The sequence below is a fragment of the Haliotis rufescens genome, unplaced genomic scaffold (genome assembly GCF_023055435.1).
Source record: "Haliotis rufescens isolate VD_foot unplaced genomic scaffold, xgHalRufe1.0.p SCAF_13, whole genome shotgun sequence".
Taxonomy (NCBI): Eukaryota; Metazoa; Mollusca; class Gastropoda; order Lepetellida; family Haliotidae; genus Haliotis; species Haliotis rufescens.
The window spans coordinates 15,584,985-15,606,161 of NW_025963813.1; the positions used below are offsets into that span (position 1 = coordinate 15,584,985).

At 39.0% G+C, this 21,177-nt stretch overlaps 1 protein-coding gene across 1 annotated transcript in view; it reads right to left on the reverse strand.

Moving 5' to 3' along the window:
• Positions 1–2,694: 2,694 nt before the first annotated feature.
• The window catches only part of LOC124116395 (pantetheinase-like), a 39,258-nt gene continuing 20,775 nt past the window's right edge, over positions 2,695–21,177 (reverse strand). The window contains exon 2 of the mRNA XM_046477715.2: positions 2,695–4,747. Within this exon, the coding sequence (XP_046333671.2) occupies positions 3,395–4,747 (1,353 nt within the window). The 3' untranslated portion in view covers positions 2,695–3,394. The remainder of the gene's footprint in view (positions 4,748–21,177) is intronic.

Sequence of the window (21,177 nt, forward strand, 5' to 3'; positions counted from 1 at the left end):
TTGCTGTTACGTAATCATTACCTGTCCAAGATAAGGGTGTGGTGGGAGCTGTGTCAGCCGAGAAACAGCAAATTGTTGGAACAATAATTAGATATAAGATTAGATATTAGATTATGTCAGTGTTTAGACGATCCCTTGGTCGTTATGAAATATTATATATATATATATATATATATATATATATATATATATATATATATATATATATATATATATGTGTGTGTGTGTGTGTGTGTGTGTGTGTGTGTGTGTGTGTGTGTGTGTGTGTGTGTGTCTGTGTCTGTGAGTGTGAGTGTGAGTGTGTATGTGTGATTGTTGTTCAATGCCGCACTCAGCAATATTCCAGCGAAATGACCAGACAATCCAGTGACTGACATCCTGAGCATCGATCTACGTGTACATGTGTAGTGTGAGTGTGTGTGTGTGTGTTAATGTTTATGTGTATGTGAGTGGTGTGATATAAGCATGGTAACAGGAGCGATATACCGGTAAGTGGACCCTGTGAGAGTGATATATACATTATAGGCGGTGATATGGAAATATATTTTTTATCCCACTGATATAAAGGTGATATTTTATATATTTGAGATGCTGATATATAAGTGCTATAAACCTTACAGGAGTCGATATAGAATATATATAAGCATGTGTGGAGGTGACATATACATCTTAGGAGGAGACATAAAGGTTATATATACATGGAATGATGAGATATTGAAATGATGTATACCTTTTAGGAGGAGACATAAAGGTTATAAATACATGGAATGAGGTGATATTGAAGTGGTGCATTCACTTCAGGAGGAGACATATGCATAAAGATTATATGTACATCGAATGAGGTGATATTGAAGTGATTAATGCATTTTAGGGGGAGACATAAAGGTTATATTTACATGGGATAAGGTGATAATGAAGTAATTTATACATTTGAGGAGATATAAAGGTTATATATACATGGAATGAGGTCATAATGAAGTGGCGAATACATTTTAGGAGGAGACATAAAGGTTATATATACATGGAATGAGGTGATATTGGAGTGATGTATACATTTTAGGAGGAGACATAAAGGTTATATATACATGGAATGAGGTGATATTGAAGTGGTGTATACATTTTAGGAGGAGACGTAAAGGTTAATGGACTATATATTTTGTCTTATCAATCAAATTTGGTATTAGTTTTTCTACATTAGCTAACCTTGTCTTTCCCATCAAGTTGTGTTGATATTCTGACATCCATCTCTGTTAACCATTAATCTTTCAAGACCTAGCGGATAGTGTTTATGTAACTTTTGGGGGCATGCTGAGTCAACTTCTGGTTTTATTACATTATAGATCGTGATTATCGATCAGATCGTCTTGACTGTGCGCCGCCATTTTGTTGGAATCTGATTGGTCAATAGGACGGACATAGAAGGGACATAACTCGTATTAGCCACTGGTGGTGCTAAGATTGAGCATGGAAATTCCAGCCTGGTGCGGCAAGGCCGGGAACTAGACTTTTATAGCCAGTTAAGTCCCGTGCCTCGGGATCATGGTGAGTGCGTGAGTGATTCAAATGCCTATTTGCACAATTTGGAAGGGAAATCGAACAAAGGACTTGCTCATGAGGCGACTGGGCTACCGTGTTGACCATAATAACTTCGGGGAATACAAGTATTTGTAAAACTCATGAAACAAATACTGTTATTTAAGAGGCGGTGGGGTAGCCTAGTTGTTAAAGTGTTCGATCGTCACGCCGAAGACCCGGTTTCGATTCTCCACATGGGTACAATGTGTGAAGCCCACTTCTTGTGTCCCTTGCTGGAATATTGCTAAAAGCGGCGTAAAACTATACTCACTCAATCACTCACTTAATATTAAAGGAATAAGTAAAACCAACAAAAAATGTTTTGTCATTATACAAATGTATTAAAAAGAATTTCCTTCTAATCATAATGACAAAAATGTTGTCGATTAATGTCTTAGACATACAGAATCTCACCTGAGTGTCTTTTGATATCACATATATGAACGAGTATTGATATATTTGATATGAAACGATACTCCATCGAGGTTTTATTTATCATCCAACATCATTTGTCCAATTTTATCAGTGTGTAGACTAATAAGTAATAAGTGTAAAAAATACTGCTTACAGCTTCAGTGGCAGGGCCGTGAGTGTTGTCATTTGAATCTGACGTCATGGTAACCAATGACGTCACAATGGTCTTCAAAGCATCGTGATGCAATTTCATTGCAGCGATATCTACAATGTGGATATCGCTTGACGTCACCTAAGCGATATCTCTTGTGGGAGCAAGTTTTGGATGTTAAAATCACAAATACCCACAACCTTGCAACGTATTAATCACATTTAATCTTGGCTAAAAGGCAAACACGAGACTATAGTACAGAAGGTGCGGTAGGTTATCTACATCTCGTGATCAGTTGATGAAGACAAGGGTTGTAATGACACCTCAGTACATAAAGCATACTTCATTTACCATACTGTTTAACTGCCAACTTATCATACGCATATTCTTGTGCAATATCATCAATGCATAACATAAACATCTGCAAGTCTGAATGCACTTTACAAAAACATGAGAAACTGTCTGGTATCATTTCTCAGACGAACATGAACTGACAAGAATACGCACCCGCATCAGAGAACTTAGTTTTAATTTGAAAGCAACATATATTGAGTAGATGAAATAATTTTGACACACAGAAGACATATTACAAATAGAAGTATTCCACTTATTAACAGGGATGCTATCAATTCTGTATTAACAGTTTACATATTGAAACTGTAATCCAGTTATTACTCTAGATACAGTCCAACCTGTTTGTTACGTCCCTGCTTACAATGCCATGTATTTTACCTAGAACGGATTTCCACAGTGCAAAATTCCCTGATTGTAATGGCACCAAGGTTATAATGCAAATGGGTTATGTTGTCATTTTATTTTTTTGTGACGAAAAATGTTAAATTTAGTCAATCTTTTGGAGATAATTCCCTCTTCTAAATCAACAAACTAATTGCATTGATCTCAGGCGTTTTCATAACTTTGAATTAATTCAATGTTTGAATTAAGTCTGACTGTACTTGCAGTCGAACAAAATATTTCAATTTATGCTGATCATTAGAGCCAAAGGCAAACTTCGACAAACTTTCAAACTACCAATCAGACTGTATCACTCCCATATCAAATGCATTTTATGCAGCAGAAGAATGTTCATTCTAAAAACAAGAAACAAATTCGCTTACATTGTATTTATGATTCGTTAGCAATGAAACAAGTAAAACGTTGTCGGTTTGGTTTACGACAATAGGGAGAGATGAAGCGTTCGATTTTGGAAAAGATTCTTGAATCGAAGCCTCAATCAGGTGTCACGTGTCATCTTCATTTAAGAAACAGTGTTAAGACCAGGGACAGGTAGATAGTAAGTAGAATGCTGTCGCGACCGCAGCAACCAGACGCCTTGTCGTCGTCGAAACCGTTGTCCCAGCTGTACTTCCGTCCAAACAGAGTCGCAGACAACAACGGGAGATCCAGGGGATTCTTTGTGACGAGACTTCCGTTCTTGAAACTCAACTGCGTCTGCGCTAAAGCGAGACTTCCGGTGTCTGACATCAGCACTTCAGGGAAGATGTAGGGTGTGCTGAATGTGCCCCGGATGTCAATGTTGGAGAAGATGGAGCTGGCATCAAATGTTGGTGTACCACAGCTTGAATGGGATGAATTGGCACATTTAAGCATTGTACATATTTGAAGGTGATATTGCCCCTCGTATGTGTGAAGACCATCAAATGCGCCGAGAGCATACATGTCACCTTCATTAAGGTCGGCCGTGTACGTAGCGTGACAACAGAGAGCGTTGTGGCAGACCTTGATTTCGTCAGCGTGAGGATCTCGGAGGGATACAAAGTTAAACAGATCATTGAAAAGGTAGGACTTAAACTCAAACTGATCCACGCTGAGCATCTTTGAGTCTGGTTTGGGTTGGTCCTCAACAGGACGACGTGCAGCTTTATCCATAATATCGATGTCTGCAATAAGGAGTTTACCGCCTCCAGTCCCGATGGTGTCATTGTAGTGGTATACCGCAGCGCCATCTGGCGTGTAAATACCACTGCCGTGAAACCTGTCCCCGGGCCGATGGATGTTTGCAGCCAGGAAGTTCACGCCCATCCCCATGGCGAATGCTGAGTGGAATTGTATCGCGGCCTGGAGGGGAAGGGTGTCGATCCACGCTGTAGGGAACACGATGTTGCCCACACTGAGGTCTTCAATGAGAGATATTGCTGGCTTCTTAAACATAATGTCAAAGCAGGTGATGACGCGAAATCTGCCAAACGGCGTCTCAAACACGACGTTCTCTGCTTCAGTTGGTTTGTCAAACTGGTATTCAAAGAAGAGATGCTTTTTGTGGTACCTCGCGATGAGTGTACCGTTCGGGTCGAACACAATGTCCGTGTTGTATTGGTAGTGGCCATCGGAAGCGCAGTTGGGGTCGTTTCGAACGGAGCAGGGTTGTATATCACCGTAGTTGGCTACCAGGTAGAGCGCGTTGTCACGGGCCATGCAGCTCAGACGTCGTTGGACGTCGACGTTGGGTATGTCTGCGGCGGCTGTACACGGGTTCCACGTCAGGTGCCTTGGATCTGGGATTGTTTCCATATACGGTCTTATTATTGTTCTTTTAAACCGCATGCCGTATATTCCATCTTCGGGTGTGACCAGAATATCAACACTCTGAAAGGAACAGAATATGGTACAATTTCATTTTAATAGAGATCACAATCAAATGTAATTATTAAATAGAATATTAACAGGTATGGTGTTTTTTCAATTTATTTGATTGACACTGTAGTGCTTTGTTAGAATAACAGCAGGATTGATCGCCACGAAAAGATAACGCTGCATATTACAGATGTGTATATTATTATAAGTGTATAGCTTCACAGTGACACTATCACATGTTGGGACAGCTCTAGTGGTAGAGCGTCCGCCCGGAAGGTCCGGGGCTCGATCCCCGGCCGCGTCATACCAAAAGACGTTAAAAGATGGTACTTGATGTTACCCTGTCTGGCGCTCGGGATTAAGGGGCTAAAACAAGGACTGGTTGGCTCGGAGTCAGTATACTGTGTCTGAGTGGGGTATTCATGTTCAACTGCGGCATGGTATCTCAGTGAGCTAGCACTATAAATCGGCATCAGTCCGGACTAGTACAAGCAGCCACACACACACACACACAAACACACACACGTACATGCACGTCGCTATATAAGTGCAATAATCTTGGACGCGACGTTAAACCCCATTTCACCTCACCTATCACATGTTGGTCGGTGTGACCTGAATTTTAGGTCAGCGTATACCCTATCACTGTGTGGATCCAATTTCCCAACATGGAACGCAATACCACTGGTAAACATACTCATAGTTTTTGAAGAGGTTTAACCTCAACTGACTGTTAAACTATCGCTGCTCATATTAAGCAAATATTGATGATACAAGAATGTAAATATGTCATACACTCAACACGTTTTTCATTAGCATACACGTACTGACCAAAGTCCGATCATGACATCCCGGTACAGCTGTTATAGTGAATATATTATGTGCCAAATGAAGGTCGTATTTCTTTGCTTTGTGACCTTCACTGTAATTATATAAAGTTCCCTTATCGCCGAGCTACACAACACGAGAGTTTCCCATCATTTTTTAAACAGAAACAGTCACAAGCTGCACCTTAATAGGCTATATGCAGCCTCAAGTTGAAAGGTCATAACGGTTAACCCTTGAAGATCCAGGTCAGACTAATGGGATCGGTGTTCAGGCTCGCGGACTTGGCTGATGCATGTCATTGTATCCTCATTGCGTGGATCAATGCTCATGATGGCAATTTCTGGATTGTGTGGTTCAGACTTGATTATTTACAGACCGCCGCCATTTAACTGGAATATTGTTGAGTGCGACGTTCAACAACAATCAAACAAACATAACAGGTCTATGGACAATACAAGTTTTGATGCGACAAAATGTAATGAATATACAACAGCTGCCAAAACAATGTAACGCAATTCGTTGTTAGATGTATGGGGTTGTTTTCTCTGGGAGAGAAAATAATTACAATTCGGAGTATTTCTGCTACAAAATACCACTGGTCAATGGCACATGTTACATTTGTTTATCAGCAGTTTAATCGCTACGAAATGATTTTTGTCTATTCAACAATGCTAATAGATAATTAATGTCTACAAAGGTAATGCATCTTTATTATTTAACGAAGGCTTACATTTAAAGTTATTTGTAGGTACAAATCATATTCTTGTAAGTTTGTCTTTATTGTAAGACCGCCTTCGTGGTCTAATGGTAGAGCGTCCGGAGAGTGGTAGGTCCGGGGTTCGATCCCCGTCCGCGTCATACCAAAAGACGTTGAAAGATAGTTCTAACCTTCTGGCGCTCGGCTTTAAGCGGCTAAAACAAGGACTGGTCAGGCCGGAGTCAGTCTACTGTGTCTGAGTGGGGTACTCATGTTTAACTGCGGCACGGTATCTGCGGCACTGGCACTGGTACAAGCAGCCACACACACACACACGTGCATGCACGTCGCTGTGTAAGCGTTATTATCTTGGACGCGACGTTAAACCCCATTTCACCTCACCTTTATCGTAAGTCTCTATTAAATCTTTCGGAAATGATTAAACATACCATCTTATAGACACACTAAGAAATGCTATAATATGATCCTTTATGCAACAACAGAGAAAAAACCTTTTTGGGTAATATATGTAAAGCAATTGTTGTGTTGGTGAGGGTTGTGTTTGGAGTGGACAATGTGTTTCATCTCACTCTTTATTTAGTAGATCTTTTACCCAAAGACTCAAACATGTATATATGCAAAGGTCTCAATCTTTATCTAACAAATGTATCTACAGTAAACTACGGTTATAACAAACGAGTGGCCACGAAGTTTAGTTCGTATTAACCGTTGTTCGTTATAAGCATTTTTACAGAATATACACAACAAAAGGCCGGGTCTAAAAATAGGTTTGTTATATCGATCAGTTCGTTATAAGCGTGTTCGTTATAAACGAAGTTTACTGTGGTACAAATGAGGAAAATCTCTGCCTGTAAACAACACTGTTTATTTTGTATTAATGTAATTTAATTTCAAACTGAATTATCGAGCGTACGTGGCATGAGCGATTTATTGCATCTGGTATATACGCAGACATCCGCTGAGGAGAACGAATCAGATTAAAGATGAGTACCATTTTCTTCTCGATTTTTTATTACCGCTTAATACCACACAGTGTTTTATTCTGCTTGTCTGGGAGTTGGTGTTAAAAATATTATCTTGTTTCTCGGTACCCAGTCAACTGGAGTTCTTACTGTCAAGATTCTGTTGAATCACTCTGGTTCTTTCAGAGGAGTACAGCTTTCTGAATGTCAATTACTAAATGATCGTTGATGATATGTTTTACCCACAAAAAACAGGGGAACATATGATTTGGATGCAACTGTCGTTGAGTTGAACATTTAAAATACCGTGACGTTGCATCTGAACACATCATCTGATCACAATGGATTTTCACATCCTGTGTGAACGACACGTGGTGCACGTGCACCCAAGAGGCAAAGTTTGTGGCCTTGCGGAGAGCTCACAATCATTATAGCAGGTAAGTTAATATCGTAGGCAGTTTGGCAGGGTATAGGTTTTAACAGGGATACTGCAGGCTGACCAGAGATGTATCATATTCGATACGTGGCAGCTTGTCAGTGATTTGACTGGTTAAAATTAGAAGACTTTGGGTTAGTCGGGACTTGACCTTCGGACAGCGGCTAGGCAGGTTGGCTCTCTGACGCAGTCATGATTATTTCCGCGTATACGTCTTTGAGATTAACATTACATATGTCAGGTAAGGTGAAATAGGATTAGTCACTAATTATGAGCGGCTGTTTGTACCAGTCCGGACAAGGCCCACTGAGATACCATGCCCCACTTTAACATGAATACCCCACTCAGACACAGTTTACTGACTCTGAGCCGAGCAGTTCTTGTTTATCCCCTTAATGCCGAGCGCCAGGCAGGGTAACAACAAGTACCATCTTTTAACGAGTAGTATAGGTAATAGGGGTTCTGGACCACTTCCACTGGAGCAGGATTCATATACCTATACTGCTACTACAGGAGGAATTTTTTATGCCAAAATGATGATGCGATTTAATGATAGTCATAAGATTAAGTTAAATTGGCTCTAGCTCACCAATACCTGGGGACCAATCATTGCTTCTATTAGTATAAAAATGATGATGTGATTCAGCGAAAGTCGTTTTAAAAGAAATATCAATATTAATTAATAATGGATAAAATTTACTATAGCCCACGAGGATATTGGAAAGGTGTAGGAGCAATAAAAAAATTAGCCACCACGGCTAAGGTATCTAAAGATGTGGCCAAGGATTGGTTAAAGAAACAAGCGATGTGGCAGATATATTTACCGGCACCGCGTTATATACCGAGGAAGAAGTTTGATATTTTTACAACGAATGAAGTTCATCAGGCTGACCTCTTGTTTCTTCCCCACGATAAGGTAAAACGCAAAACGTACAAATACGCTTTAACGGTAGTGGATGTGGCTAGTCGATACAAAGAGGCTGAGCCATTAACATCGAAAGAATCAACAGAGGTAGCTAATGCACTGAGTCGCATATATAAACGTGGACCGCTAAAATGGCCTAAGCTATTTCAAGTAGATCCCGGTCGCGAGTTTATGGGATCGGTAACTAAACTGTTAACAAAGAACGATGTCAAAATCGTCCGTGGTGAAAGAGAGGCCCACCGCAGTCAAGCTATCGTCGAAAGATTTAACAGGACATTAGCGGAACGTTTGTTTGGCTATCAGTATGGGATCGAAATGAAATCCGAGCGATTGAGATCAACCGAATGGGTGACACGATTATCAGCCGTTGTATCAGTGCTGAATAATGAAGTAACGAGATTAATAGGGAAGAAACCATCCGATGCTATTAAAATGAAATCAGTGACTTCCGAATCTTCAGCACCGAGGAGAGGCAAAGAACGAAAACTTCCGGATAGAGTAAGGGTAAGATATTTATACCTGGCCGGTGAACTCGAAGGAGGCCTACGTCGTGCAACCGATCCCATATGGTCCCTTAAGACGTATAACATTAGTCGATTGGTTACGAAAGAAGGAGAGCCTATTCTTTATTATCTTCAAGATGGACCCGGTAGGGCATTTGTACGAGAAGAGTTGTTCATAGTTCCCGACGGTACGGTATTACCACCATAACCATAAGCATAGGTATTTACACCATCATTATCAATCCATCTCTTTGTATCTAAGGGGGATAATGATGTCTTGTTCATTCTTAATCCATATATCCTATGATTGTAACTTCTTAAAGAGTTCATCTCGTGTTTGAACGTTCTACCGTTGAATAATGATTCTTTATACTGTTCGTGTTTGATATGCTTTTTTACAACATACTTCTTAACACCCTTAGCTTTTCTTATCTCTCCATTATCGGACTTCTTTATAGAATACATCTTAGGTCTTAATCCCACATACTCCGCTATAGGGGTCCCAGCACATTCATCCTTCATCTTACCTAACACCTTTTTATTTACAACGCTGTGCAGTGGATTATCTTTTGGGTAATCGCTCGTGTCGTACATATCTATTTTTTCTGCCATATCTTTATACACATCCTCGGTTTGTATTTCCATCAACAAAGAATCTGTGTCGGTATATAACACCTCGCATCTATCGCCGTATTGCTTCTTAAGTTCGTTGTAATAAAAGTCATACATTAAGTGTTTTGACAAGTCGAGAATACTCATACCGACGTACACCGGTCTGTTGAATTTTATATTACTCTTCTGCATATGTAACGCGGCTAAGTCGTTATCGAATATCTTGCTTCTGTTAAAAGCCGGACTGGCTATAAGTTTCCTGAGTCTTTCTTCCTCATTAGATCTGACTAATTTAACATCAACACGCTTCCTTAGATTCTCCATAGTTTTACCAAATACCGAGTTATTCATGAGCTTATACAGATTCTTTTCGAAATCGCTGGTAGCTATCTTTCTTAAATCTGTGTTCAACCTTATATAGGGCTCCATCCAAGGGCTTTGATCAAACTTTAGAACTCTGTGTATTTTCTTAAGTTTCATACCTAACGATAGATACAACTGGAGATTTCTGTAGTGAACTATATATTTTGTTTTATCCATCAAATTTGGTACGAGTTTTTCTACGTTAGCTAACCTACTATTACCCATCAAGGAGCGTTGATATTCCGACATCCAGTCTTTATTAACCATTAATCTTTCGGGAGCTAGCGGATAACTGTTATGATCTTTATGTAACGAACTTGGATATTCCAAGTCAACTTCTAGTATGTACCCTTTATTCACTTCGATATTATGGATATTATTCACATTGATATCATTGACCCATTCAAAACCACCCGTGGGTAAAGGTTGACTCATAGCCCATCCGTACAAATTGTTAGCGTCGAGATATAATATGTGGGTGTCGGGTTTACTGGGATCGTATCCTTCCACTAATTTATTATTAGCCTTAGAATACCTTTTAGCTGCCATCGATATACCGCCTCTTAATCCTTTCTCAATAAACAAGTGCATATCGTAATCTGTGAGTAGTTTTAGTTCTACGCCGGTCTTCTTCAACAATGCATCCCACGATAGTCAGGGACTGGAATAGTACCATGCCGGGTCCAAGCCATATTGTTTGAAACATGTCTTTCTAAATATCTCGAATATATCGGCGAGTAACAGTACATCTGTTTTTAAGTACAGATCGTGATAATCGCCTAAATTCTTACAACCTAATTTATCCCACACCGTCAGAGCGTGTTCATAATCGGCATCTGTTATTCTAGATTCTGTTAAGTTACTATTGAATGATTCGAGGGTTGGTAATTCAGTTTCTTCGAATCTAGACCAATCATCCATATATTCGTAAGGATATACACCTTTTCTCAGCAACAAATGACGAGTTATCTTATCGGTATATTTATTTGTTATCGCAAAGTCATCGGGATTGTTCGCATTAGCTAAATTGTCCAGGGAAGATAACAGAAACTGTACGGAGTCTATGAATCTAAGCCCATTACTTTGCTTTGTTCTAGATTTCCCATCCTTGTCCCTATAATGTATAGGTTTAGTCAACGAGAACGATATGTATTTTTCCATATTGTTAGGAATGCACGTTAAACCGCCGTCGGTCTTCGAGATAGCTTGCATAATGAGATGTGAATCGTATCCCCTAAGGTTGTGAAACACAACGGGGATGGGTATTGTTTGAGAGTTCATTTTTAGTTTCAAGTTACACTCGTTATGAGCGGCTCCCCGATAATTACCCGTGACGTGACAATGATCTCTTACGGAATCCCCATCTAGGGGTTTATTACAAACGTGACAACTCGTTGACTTCTTATAGGCACTCCAATCATCCCTCGTCATACGCATGGGTATCTTACACGATAGTTTTTCCCTGATTATTCTCTCTTCATTTTGTAGATATTCTAGGAACTTTCCCGCTGCATCGGGACCTCTGTAAATCACGGGAGTGTTTGTTTTCCCATCATACCTTACAACTATATATCCAAACCCACAAGGAATATGTTCTTGAGTTTTGTACGTAAAACTATTATCTTGATTATTATGGTTGGTATTTTCTATGGGTTTGATAAGCGCTTCGAAGTCGGCGTAAATTACGTACGGTACTGGCATTTGATTACAATAATGTTCAAATTTTAATATATTTTTTCCCTCTTTAGGCATATCGATCCTGATAGCATTCTGTCCAACACCTCTACAGTCTTCTTTATGCGTTTGTCTGCTGTACCCATGCAGGCATCTTTCGCAGAAATATTTCTTTCCCTTATATTTAGTTTGATCGTATAGCAGCCTGTTTAAACTCTTTATCCACGTATAATGATATTTACCATCTTTTTCGATCAGAAATGAATTGATTCTGGGAATATTTTCCGGAGCGGAGCTTATCCTGTGTACAACAATTCCTTTAGAATGTCCAAAAACATTTATAGCTAAATTATTTTGCTTTTCCACCTTATCAATTTGTGATATTGGTGTAGGTTCGTCTATACCATCGAAGTTGAGTCCATCGTTTTGAGGATAGCTAGAAGGTCTATCTGGATGCTTGTCTACGGGGAACAATGCAGATCTTATCATCATTCTTAAACAGTCATCGGATTTATTTTTTACGTTAATTATGGCTTTTTTCTTCTTATAATACGGAGGTAAATCTATATAAGATCCACCTTTGAAGGGCATATAATTTGCTATATCTAAATATAAACTATCGATTTTATCAACACCCCAACCCGAACCTCTATTAGTCCAGCGTTCTAAAGTTTCCTGTATCCTCTGAATTGATGTATCTAATGATGAATTTATAGTATCGGATTCGGTTATAACTTCTTGATTGCTACGGAAATATGGTTCGGTATATTCGGTGCTATCGTCTGTGTTACTTTTACTCAATGTCATTTTAATCGTCAGCTGGTATTTTATACTATGTAAATCATCTAATTCCTCGTTAATTTTACTCGATATTATGGGCTTAATATCGTTAACATCCATGTTGGAATTAATATCCATCTTCCAACCTCTTAGATATTTACCAACGCCGGCGGATGTGGGTACAAATATTAATTCTTGTTGTTGATTATCATCATCATTATTAGGTTGAATATCATTATCAATAGGTTGATTATTATCTAGTAAAGCGATCAATTCAGCTCTTCTCATTCGAGAATAACCTCTCAGCCCACCGTTTCTCGCTCGAACTTTGAGTTCTCTAACAGTCTGGGGTCTGTTGTATTCCAAACCGAGTAAATCCATCAATTCAGCTTTTCTCATACGAGAATATCCACGCAGTCCACTTTGCTTTGCCATAGCTTTTAATTCTCTGACAAAAACCATTGTGGTTGAATGGTATATGCAAAATGAGACAAATGTCTAATTGGTTGTTTTCATATATCTAAATACATATTCTCCCCAACCTATTCCTCTCATTGATGTAATCTCTCTTCCTAGCATAAATAATCTGGTTCCTGACCCTATCAGCACCGTGTTCCTTACATAAACAATAACGACCTTTGACCCCTATCCCGCATACAGAACACGTATAGTTGATGTTTCCGCGCCTGATGTAATAGTTGTGTATCCCGCAGTAAAAAAAAATCAACACAGCGTCGGTTACAAAGAGTAGTCTTCCCCATGAGTGTAAACTTGCAGTTATTCATGGTATATACATCTATCATATCATTTGTCTAAATGCAAATCACAGCTACACTGCGAGATATTGATTATGCATAGCCACAGCTGTCACTCCGACTTATGCATGGTATAGCTGAAAATCAATACAGAAGTCAATCCCAACATGATAAATGTGATCTCTCGGTTCTTTTGTTCCTCTGACGGTGTATAAAACTGACTCATTGTTGGTCTCGGTATTGGGTCTAGTTTTTTCCCATAAACGAGGAAGTATTCGTGCATGGCAGATTCGACATCCTTAAACGTTTGAATTGAATGTCCTTCCTTAATCAGTTGTTCATGAATAAAGTCTAATCTCTTCATTCTCTGCTGTGTATATTGTAACTGGGCTGCTTGGTATTGTTCTAAAGCTTTATTATGTCTTTTCTGCTCCGAACCTCTCATACTAGAAAATAAAAAATTACTCCCCGAAAAAGCTAGAGCATTAACAATAGCTCCACCGACCATCATCGCAATTGATGCCATATGTATAATAATATAAAATATTCAAATGTTTATATAAATATAAATATTCAAATGTTTAATTACTTCATTATGTCTTCCGGGATAAGTCCTTGTTTGATGAGCATATCCTTCGTTGCCATAGCTAATCCAATATCCAGAACCATCATTGGTATGTCATATCCATTAAAATCTAGCTTGGGAGGTGTGGCTTTAGTAATCATTTTAGCCATACGGGCATAGCCAATGGCCAAGCCGGTGACCACCGCTGAATGATACGTCGCGTTTACCAACATTTTACCGTCTGTAGCTGGAGTAGTCATGCTTCTTATAGCATTATATGAGGACTAACCTCTAATTGAACTTGTTGTTGCGGCGGGGGTGACGTTTTCTCTTCTCCGGACTTATAAAAGAACCATACAGCCGCTATACCAGCAACTCCTACTAGTGCCCATGTTTTAATAGGATTAATATTTGAATTATTTATTAATTTTGCTTTCCTCGCCAGCCCTCCCTTTCTTCCTGCAGCTATTTTCAAAGGATTCTTAGTAACTCTGGGTTGTTTTTTTGTTTTCTCATTCACTTGTTGTTCCGCAATCTGTTGTTGCGTTTCCACAATCTGTTGTTCCTCGTTCACAATCTGTGGTGTCACCTGTTGTGATTGTGTTTCCGCAATCTGTTGTGTCTCCATTTATATTATTAAGTGGGCACGTATGTTTAAATTGACAATACCTAGCCGTTATTAAAGCTGTGGTGAACGGAGCTAAGAACATTCCGTATCTATGATAAAACTCACAGCTCACTGCGCTTATAGCATGTTCGATGAATGGGTCTTTCTCGAGAGATTCGCATAAATACAGGCGATGTTCTGCCGGGATGGGGAGAAACGTACTAGCTACGGCTGTGTATAGTTGTAATATAGAAGACCCTATCGTTTTAGTCATGGTAGCTCCCAGTCTAGACTCGTAACGAGCGTACAGTTTTTTAATCTCTTCGTCGGTCATGTTATCAATTTTTTCGATGGTATAATTTTCTCCCAAATATTCGGAACATTTTCCACCGGCTACCAAAGCGGCAAGTCTTTCTCTATGTTTATCTAAAGATTTATCTGTAACTTGTTGATCTGCATCAGATTCTTTGAGCATTTGTTCGATGAGTTCGTCGCATTCCATAATGTAATACCTAAGGAGATATTTAAGTCTAACATAATATAATATGACATATCCAATACATCCCGTTAATAATGAACTGTTGTGAAAGAATGAGGATTTCGAACCACATTTTTATGTAATATTAACCGCTAATGTTCAATTTGCTATAATTTGCTACATTTTGCTATAATTTGCTACATTTTTGCTATAATTTTGCTACAATTTGCTATAATTTGCTAAGCAATTGCATAAGCAGCTGGTTTATCGGTTTTTAATACGAGTTTACAGTGCTTCGTTGCCGCTAACACTTTTCTGACTTTGTCTCGTTCGCCCTTGGTATAAATGACATCATTTTCGCGTAAACATTCCTCGAATGAATCTCGATCTTTGCAATGAAAAAGCGCTACCCATTTGGTCTGCTCTCTGAGATCTTTCAGGACAGAGTTGTATTTTTGAGTAAGTACCCAAACGCTATGTTGAGTATGCCGACCGGAGAATGCTAAATAGGAAAGCATATCTTTCTTTTTTGTGAGTTCTTTACTCGCGCTGCAGTCGTCTATTACGAAAAGGGTCGATTCTCCTTTGTATTTTTCGTGACATACTCGGAGGCAGTCTTGTAAACGATCGCCCGGATCGACTCTGTGTACCCCGTCGTCATTCATTACCCAATCTCTCGATAGGTAGGTTTTATTAACGCTTATAGTCGGGCACAGAATAATGATATGATCGAAAACGTCCCGATAATGACTTTCTAAAATATCTAGAATAAAAGCTGTTTTTCCGCATCCCGTTTGCCCGCATATGATAGTGCAGTGCGGATCTTTAGGTAAAAGATTATCAATAGATTGCTTGCACGAATCTCCCATTCTGTATATTAAGTTGCGCATCCATAATCACGTACAAATATATGTTTAATTTACCAGCCGCTTCCTGAAGCTTCGTTATCTGTATGGTGGCACCCTCGCTAGCATTTTCTATTCTCCTCCCACTGCCGTGTAATTGGTCATCGTCCGTTGTTCGCATGTCGAGCCATAGCGCGTACTTCGTGGTGAGGTATTCACCCATCGATACACTCCCGAGAGACAGATCTTTCACGACCGCGTTAACTTCCGGAGAACGTTTTATAGAAGGAAGTTTTTTAATCTCATCCCACTGGTGATACGCTAGCATTCCTTGGCTATATAGTTGATTAGGAACGCCCTCGATAGTCAATTCTACTTTTGTAATCTTGGGATTGTAAAACTTCTCGGTATTTCTTTTAAACGCATCGGAGGGGTCCTCGAACAACATTAAAATACCCTTCAACGACCTCGTGGGAACGTTTAGATTGATATTCCACATCGTATCTTTTTTGTCCCTCGTGATCTTTCGGTGTCGCAGCACGCGATCGTACAAAATGGCTAAACTTCCGGTATACTGGTTACGAATTTGTCTGGCTAATTCGGGATCCGTTATCATATCGTACTCCAGAGAGATATTATCAATGGAATAGCTAGCATCATCATTAGCAGATCTGATTACTCTACCGTAGTCATTAAAAGTGAGTTCGTATTCTAACCTATCGCCTAGGGATGCTTGATAAAAGGGCATGTGGGAATCTAGTAATTCAAAGTCTAAGGGAACATAGAATCTGTTACCTAATGCGTCGGCAACGGCCTTATCTTTTTCGTTGGTATCAACACCATTTTCAGCACCCACGCGCAGTCTCAATGTGTTCTTATTACAAATACCTTGGTACTGTAAGTTTTCCCGCTCTTTATCCGTTCTCCAGAGATCCATGTAACAATAGTATACATCGCTATCATCGATACTCAAAACCTCATTACCGCTAATTTTAATGGCGATTTTCTTAACGATAGCACGACCTATGTTCTGAACGGGCTCCCTGTTAACGTCTGTAGAAGTCAAACTAATCGTAAATGCTAGTCGTACAGTTCCCGGAACTAACACATCGTGTGCGCCAAGATTAGGAAAGCGAACCAGAAGCGTTTGATTCTGATCGATGGTACTAGGGTTATTAGTTATAGTTACAGACTGACGAATTGCCTTGACCCCTAATGGATCTCGAAGTCTACGTTGTGGGTTTAACTTGCGTCCGTATTGCGAAGACATTGTTTATATTGAAATTATGTACCCTATGTTTAATATAAAAATGGCTAATTTTGAACATAATGTCTTAGATCTAAGTACATTTGATGACTTTGATAACCCAAACGAAGAGGGTACTGATGAAACCAACTTTGGTGGCACGAATCTTAACGATGAAATTTTACAATCAACCGTCAATGATTATTACGATGCCTTAAAAGATGATAAAAATTATGTTATCCCAATAGGTCGTGAGTATTCAAAGTTTATGCTAGATAGTAAAGGAATATTGCGACTGCGTGACTCTCCGCATATTGATCTTATGCATTATAGTACTCGTAAGCCCCTAGCCTTGTCTACTATAGCTGGTAAACATAGTCGCGAGTTTGTTCGTGATAAATTAGGTTTTGTAGAATACGGACGACTTCCCCCGAAGACTACTAAGGTTCTTCGAACCGTGCGTACTGAACTCAGTAATACAGATGATTTGGAAGAAGCCTCTAACGTGGCCTCGAACGGACTCGGAGAAATCTTAGATACCTATTACGATAATTCCACGGTCAGTGTATCACCATATTCAGAGTTCAGTATTAGGGAATTACGAGGTCTTGACAAGGCAATGCGAACAGTGCGGGGAGAACTCATCAATAATATAGCCAAGATATCCGAAATCGATAAGCATATAGCTAAAGAGAAAACAAAACTCGAACAGGCGGGCGATGAGTTCAGTAGACGCCGCGTAGCAGAAAGATTACGTAACTTAGAAGACGAAAGATCGGCCCGCCTCGAAGCAGCTTCCAGTAATAGAAAGGCACTTCGTTCGCAAATAAGTCGTATTCGAGAAACTATGGATCAAGTCCTCAACGATGACACTACACTGGCCAATAAAATTAAAACATTGTTCAGAGAACAGGGAATAACCATTGCCAGTATTTTAACCGCGTTGGGTTTTATTATATCGACTTTGACTCTCTCATTAACAGGTGGTAGTACAGGTGGAGGTACACCGCCTAGCGATAAAAATGGTATAAAAGAGTGGATAAAAAAGCATTTAAAAGCATTAGGTTCAGCACTGGGAAAGCTCGCTGAGAAAGCCGCGGCCGCACTTCCCGGTATAATAGGGAGTGTTGTTTCCTGGCTATTGAATTTATTAGCTAAGACCACCACTTGGCTTAGTCAAAACTTGTGGGGGTTGATCGTAGCAATTGCAGGGCTGTTGTACGTGTTCGCTAAGAACTATTTAACCAAATCATGAGTAAGCCAACCGAGACTCCACCCACTACGAGCGCTGTTTTTTCATCGATATGTTGTTGATTTTTAGCCTCAATATGCGGTGGTACTTGTGCGTGTGCATTAGTAGATGGTTGTGCATTAGTAGAAGTTTTAGCGATAGTTGGTGTTTGTGGCTTGACTATTCCCTTTTCGCCCGTGATCGTTTGCGTTATTAATTCGACGTTAATATCTGAATTTATACCTGGTTTTTGTTGATCGGTAGCGATAACAATTTTATTATTATAACCTATCACTTGACCGATCTTAAGTTCCATATTACTCGGAGACATGTATAGTCCCGGCGCATAAACGAAGTCCACTTTGGATTGAGCGTACTGTAATGCATCTTGAAAACGCTTTATAGACGATGGCATGTCAACTGGTGAATTAATGGCGTCCTCCACGTTTGCGACAAACTGTTTTTGTGCATCGAGCGCCGTCCCAGTACCGATAATGGATGTTCGTGTTTGCGATTGTGCACCGAGAATTGCCCATACATAAGTTCTTATCGATTCATTAAATCTTACAAATCCTGGGTTAGTAAAATTATTTTCCGTTTTATCATTAAGAAATTCATTCCAAGCGTTTGCGGTATCGTTCATTTGTATAAATTTTGTAACAATATAAGCCAAACCACCCTTAAAACTCATAAGGGAACCTCTCCAATCGTTACTCGAAAGTTCCCAGCCATGATTAAGATTATGCAATCTTACAAAAAGATTGTCTTTCTGTAAGAATTTAAATGGATCGAATGGTCGATGAGTTTTTTTAACTAAATCATCGCTGACTTCTTTAACAGTTCTTTGTCCGCTGTAAGGAACACCTAGACCATGGTTTGCTCCTTTAATACGCCAATCTTTACTCGTAGAAACATTAAATTCATTACAAATACGCTCATACGCGGACCTATCATAATTATTATTTGTGGAATTCCACGCTCGATCCTGCGGTAATGGAGCACTAATTTCTTTAAGTATACGTCTAATCTGATAATACACGTGAAATAATAAAACAGACTTATTTAGCATAAATCCTGGGGCATTAACAGATACGCCACATCCCGTTGTGGCACACCATATGGCAAAGTTTAACTGATTCTGCCAAAATTGCATAGGATTGTGAAACCAATCGTGCACCATTTTATCGCTAGTTGCCGTGACCCTGTAATTTTCAAAGATATCTGGGAATTTAACAAAAAATTCAGCACCAGAGGCAGTTACTATAATCGATTGATTAGTAATGTATCTCGATTTCATATTTAAGTTATGATATAGTATCATTGTATATTTAATATGTATGTTACACTACCTGGAATAACAAATGGTCAGTCTATTGAACTGCTTCATACTATCGATAACTCGGATGGACAACTCGAAGTCGCTCTATGTGATGTAACGTATTACCAACGGTGGACCAATATAAGTGCTGCGAGAAAAAATAATGAGATACATATAATAGATGACCAAAATAGAATTGATAGAATTTTTACTATACCTGATGGGTATTACAGCATAAGCTCACTCAATGATTATTTTAAGGATGATATGGAATTTTTATTTTTAAATACTATTAAATTTAGTATCACACAAAATGAGTCGAATTGGACAATGAAAATCATCAATGGAAACGAAAAAATACTTATTGGTGAGAACTTAGCATACACACTTGGATTGGGAAGAGAAACAACATTATCTCCCGACGTAAGAATGTTTGTACCTAGTGCATTACCCGATTTAGTTCCCTATAAAGAGTTGTTCATTCATCTTGATCAAATAAGCACGACGGATAATATTCAACTAGAAAGTCCTTCAACTCTTCTCAGAAGTGTTCCAGTGAAAAATGAAAAATATAATAGCGGTAGAACGGAATCTTTCTCGTTATTACAATATAAAAAATTAAAGCGGGGTATTATTTCAGACCTTAAAATTTCTGTATTAGATGTAAAACACCAACCAGTACATATAGGATACTTAAGTGTAACACTCCATATTATATAATGGTTGATTCCATATTTAAGTTATGATATAGTATCATTGTATATTTAATATGTATGTTACACTCCCGGGAATAACAAATGGCCAGTCTATTGAACTGCTTCATACTATCGATAACTCGGATGGACAACTCGAAATCGCTCTATGCGACGTAACATATTACCCACTGTGGACCAATATAAGTGCTGCGAGAGGTAATAATAAGATATGGATATTAGATGAACAAAATATTATTGAAAAATTCATTATTATACCTGATGGGTATTACAGCGTATGCTCACTCAATGATGAAATTTTTAAGTCTAATAGAATTAGTCTAACACAAAATGAGTCCAATGGAATGTTGAAATTCGACACTGGAGAAAAAGGTGTACGGATTGTAGGGAACTTATCAGCTACACTTGGATTTACACGCGGAATTTTATCAATATTCAAGGCAACATTTGATGGAGAGACATTGTCCGATTTAGTTCCCTATAAAGAGTTGTGTATCCATCTTGATCAAATCAGTACGACAAATAATATTCAACTAGAAAGTCCTTCAACTTTGCTCAGAAGTGTTCCAGTGAAAAATGAAAAATATAATAGCGGTAGAACGGAATCTTTCTCGTCATTACAATATAAAAAATTGAAGCGTGGTATTATTTCAGACCTCAAAATTTCTGTATTAGATGTAAAACATCAACCTGTACATATAGGATACTTAAGTGTAACACTCCATATTAAAAATAATGGTTGATGCATCAGGCCCTGGAACAGTAAGACAATGTAATACAATTGCGCTTTCCGATCTCGGAGACACAGAAGGATTTGATAAACCCGGTTACAATGGTAAGTTATACGCTTTACACTTACACGATAATGTATACAAGCGGAAAG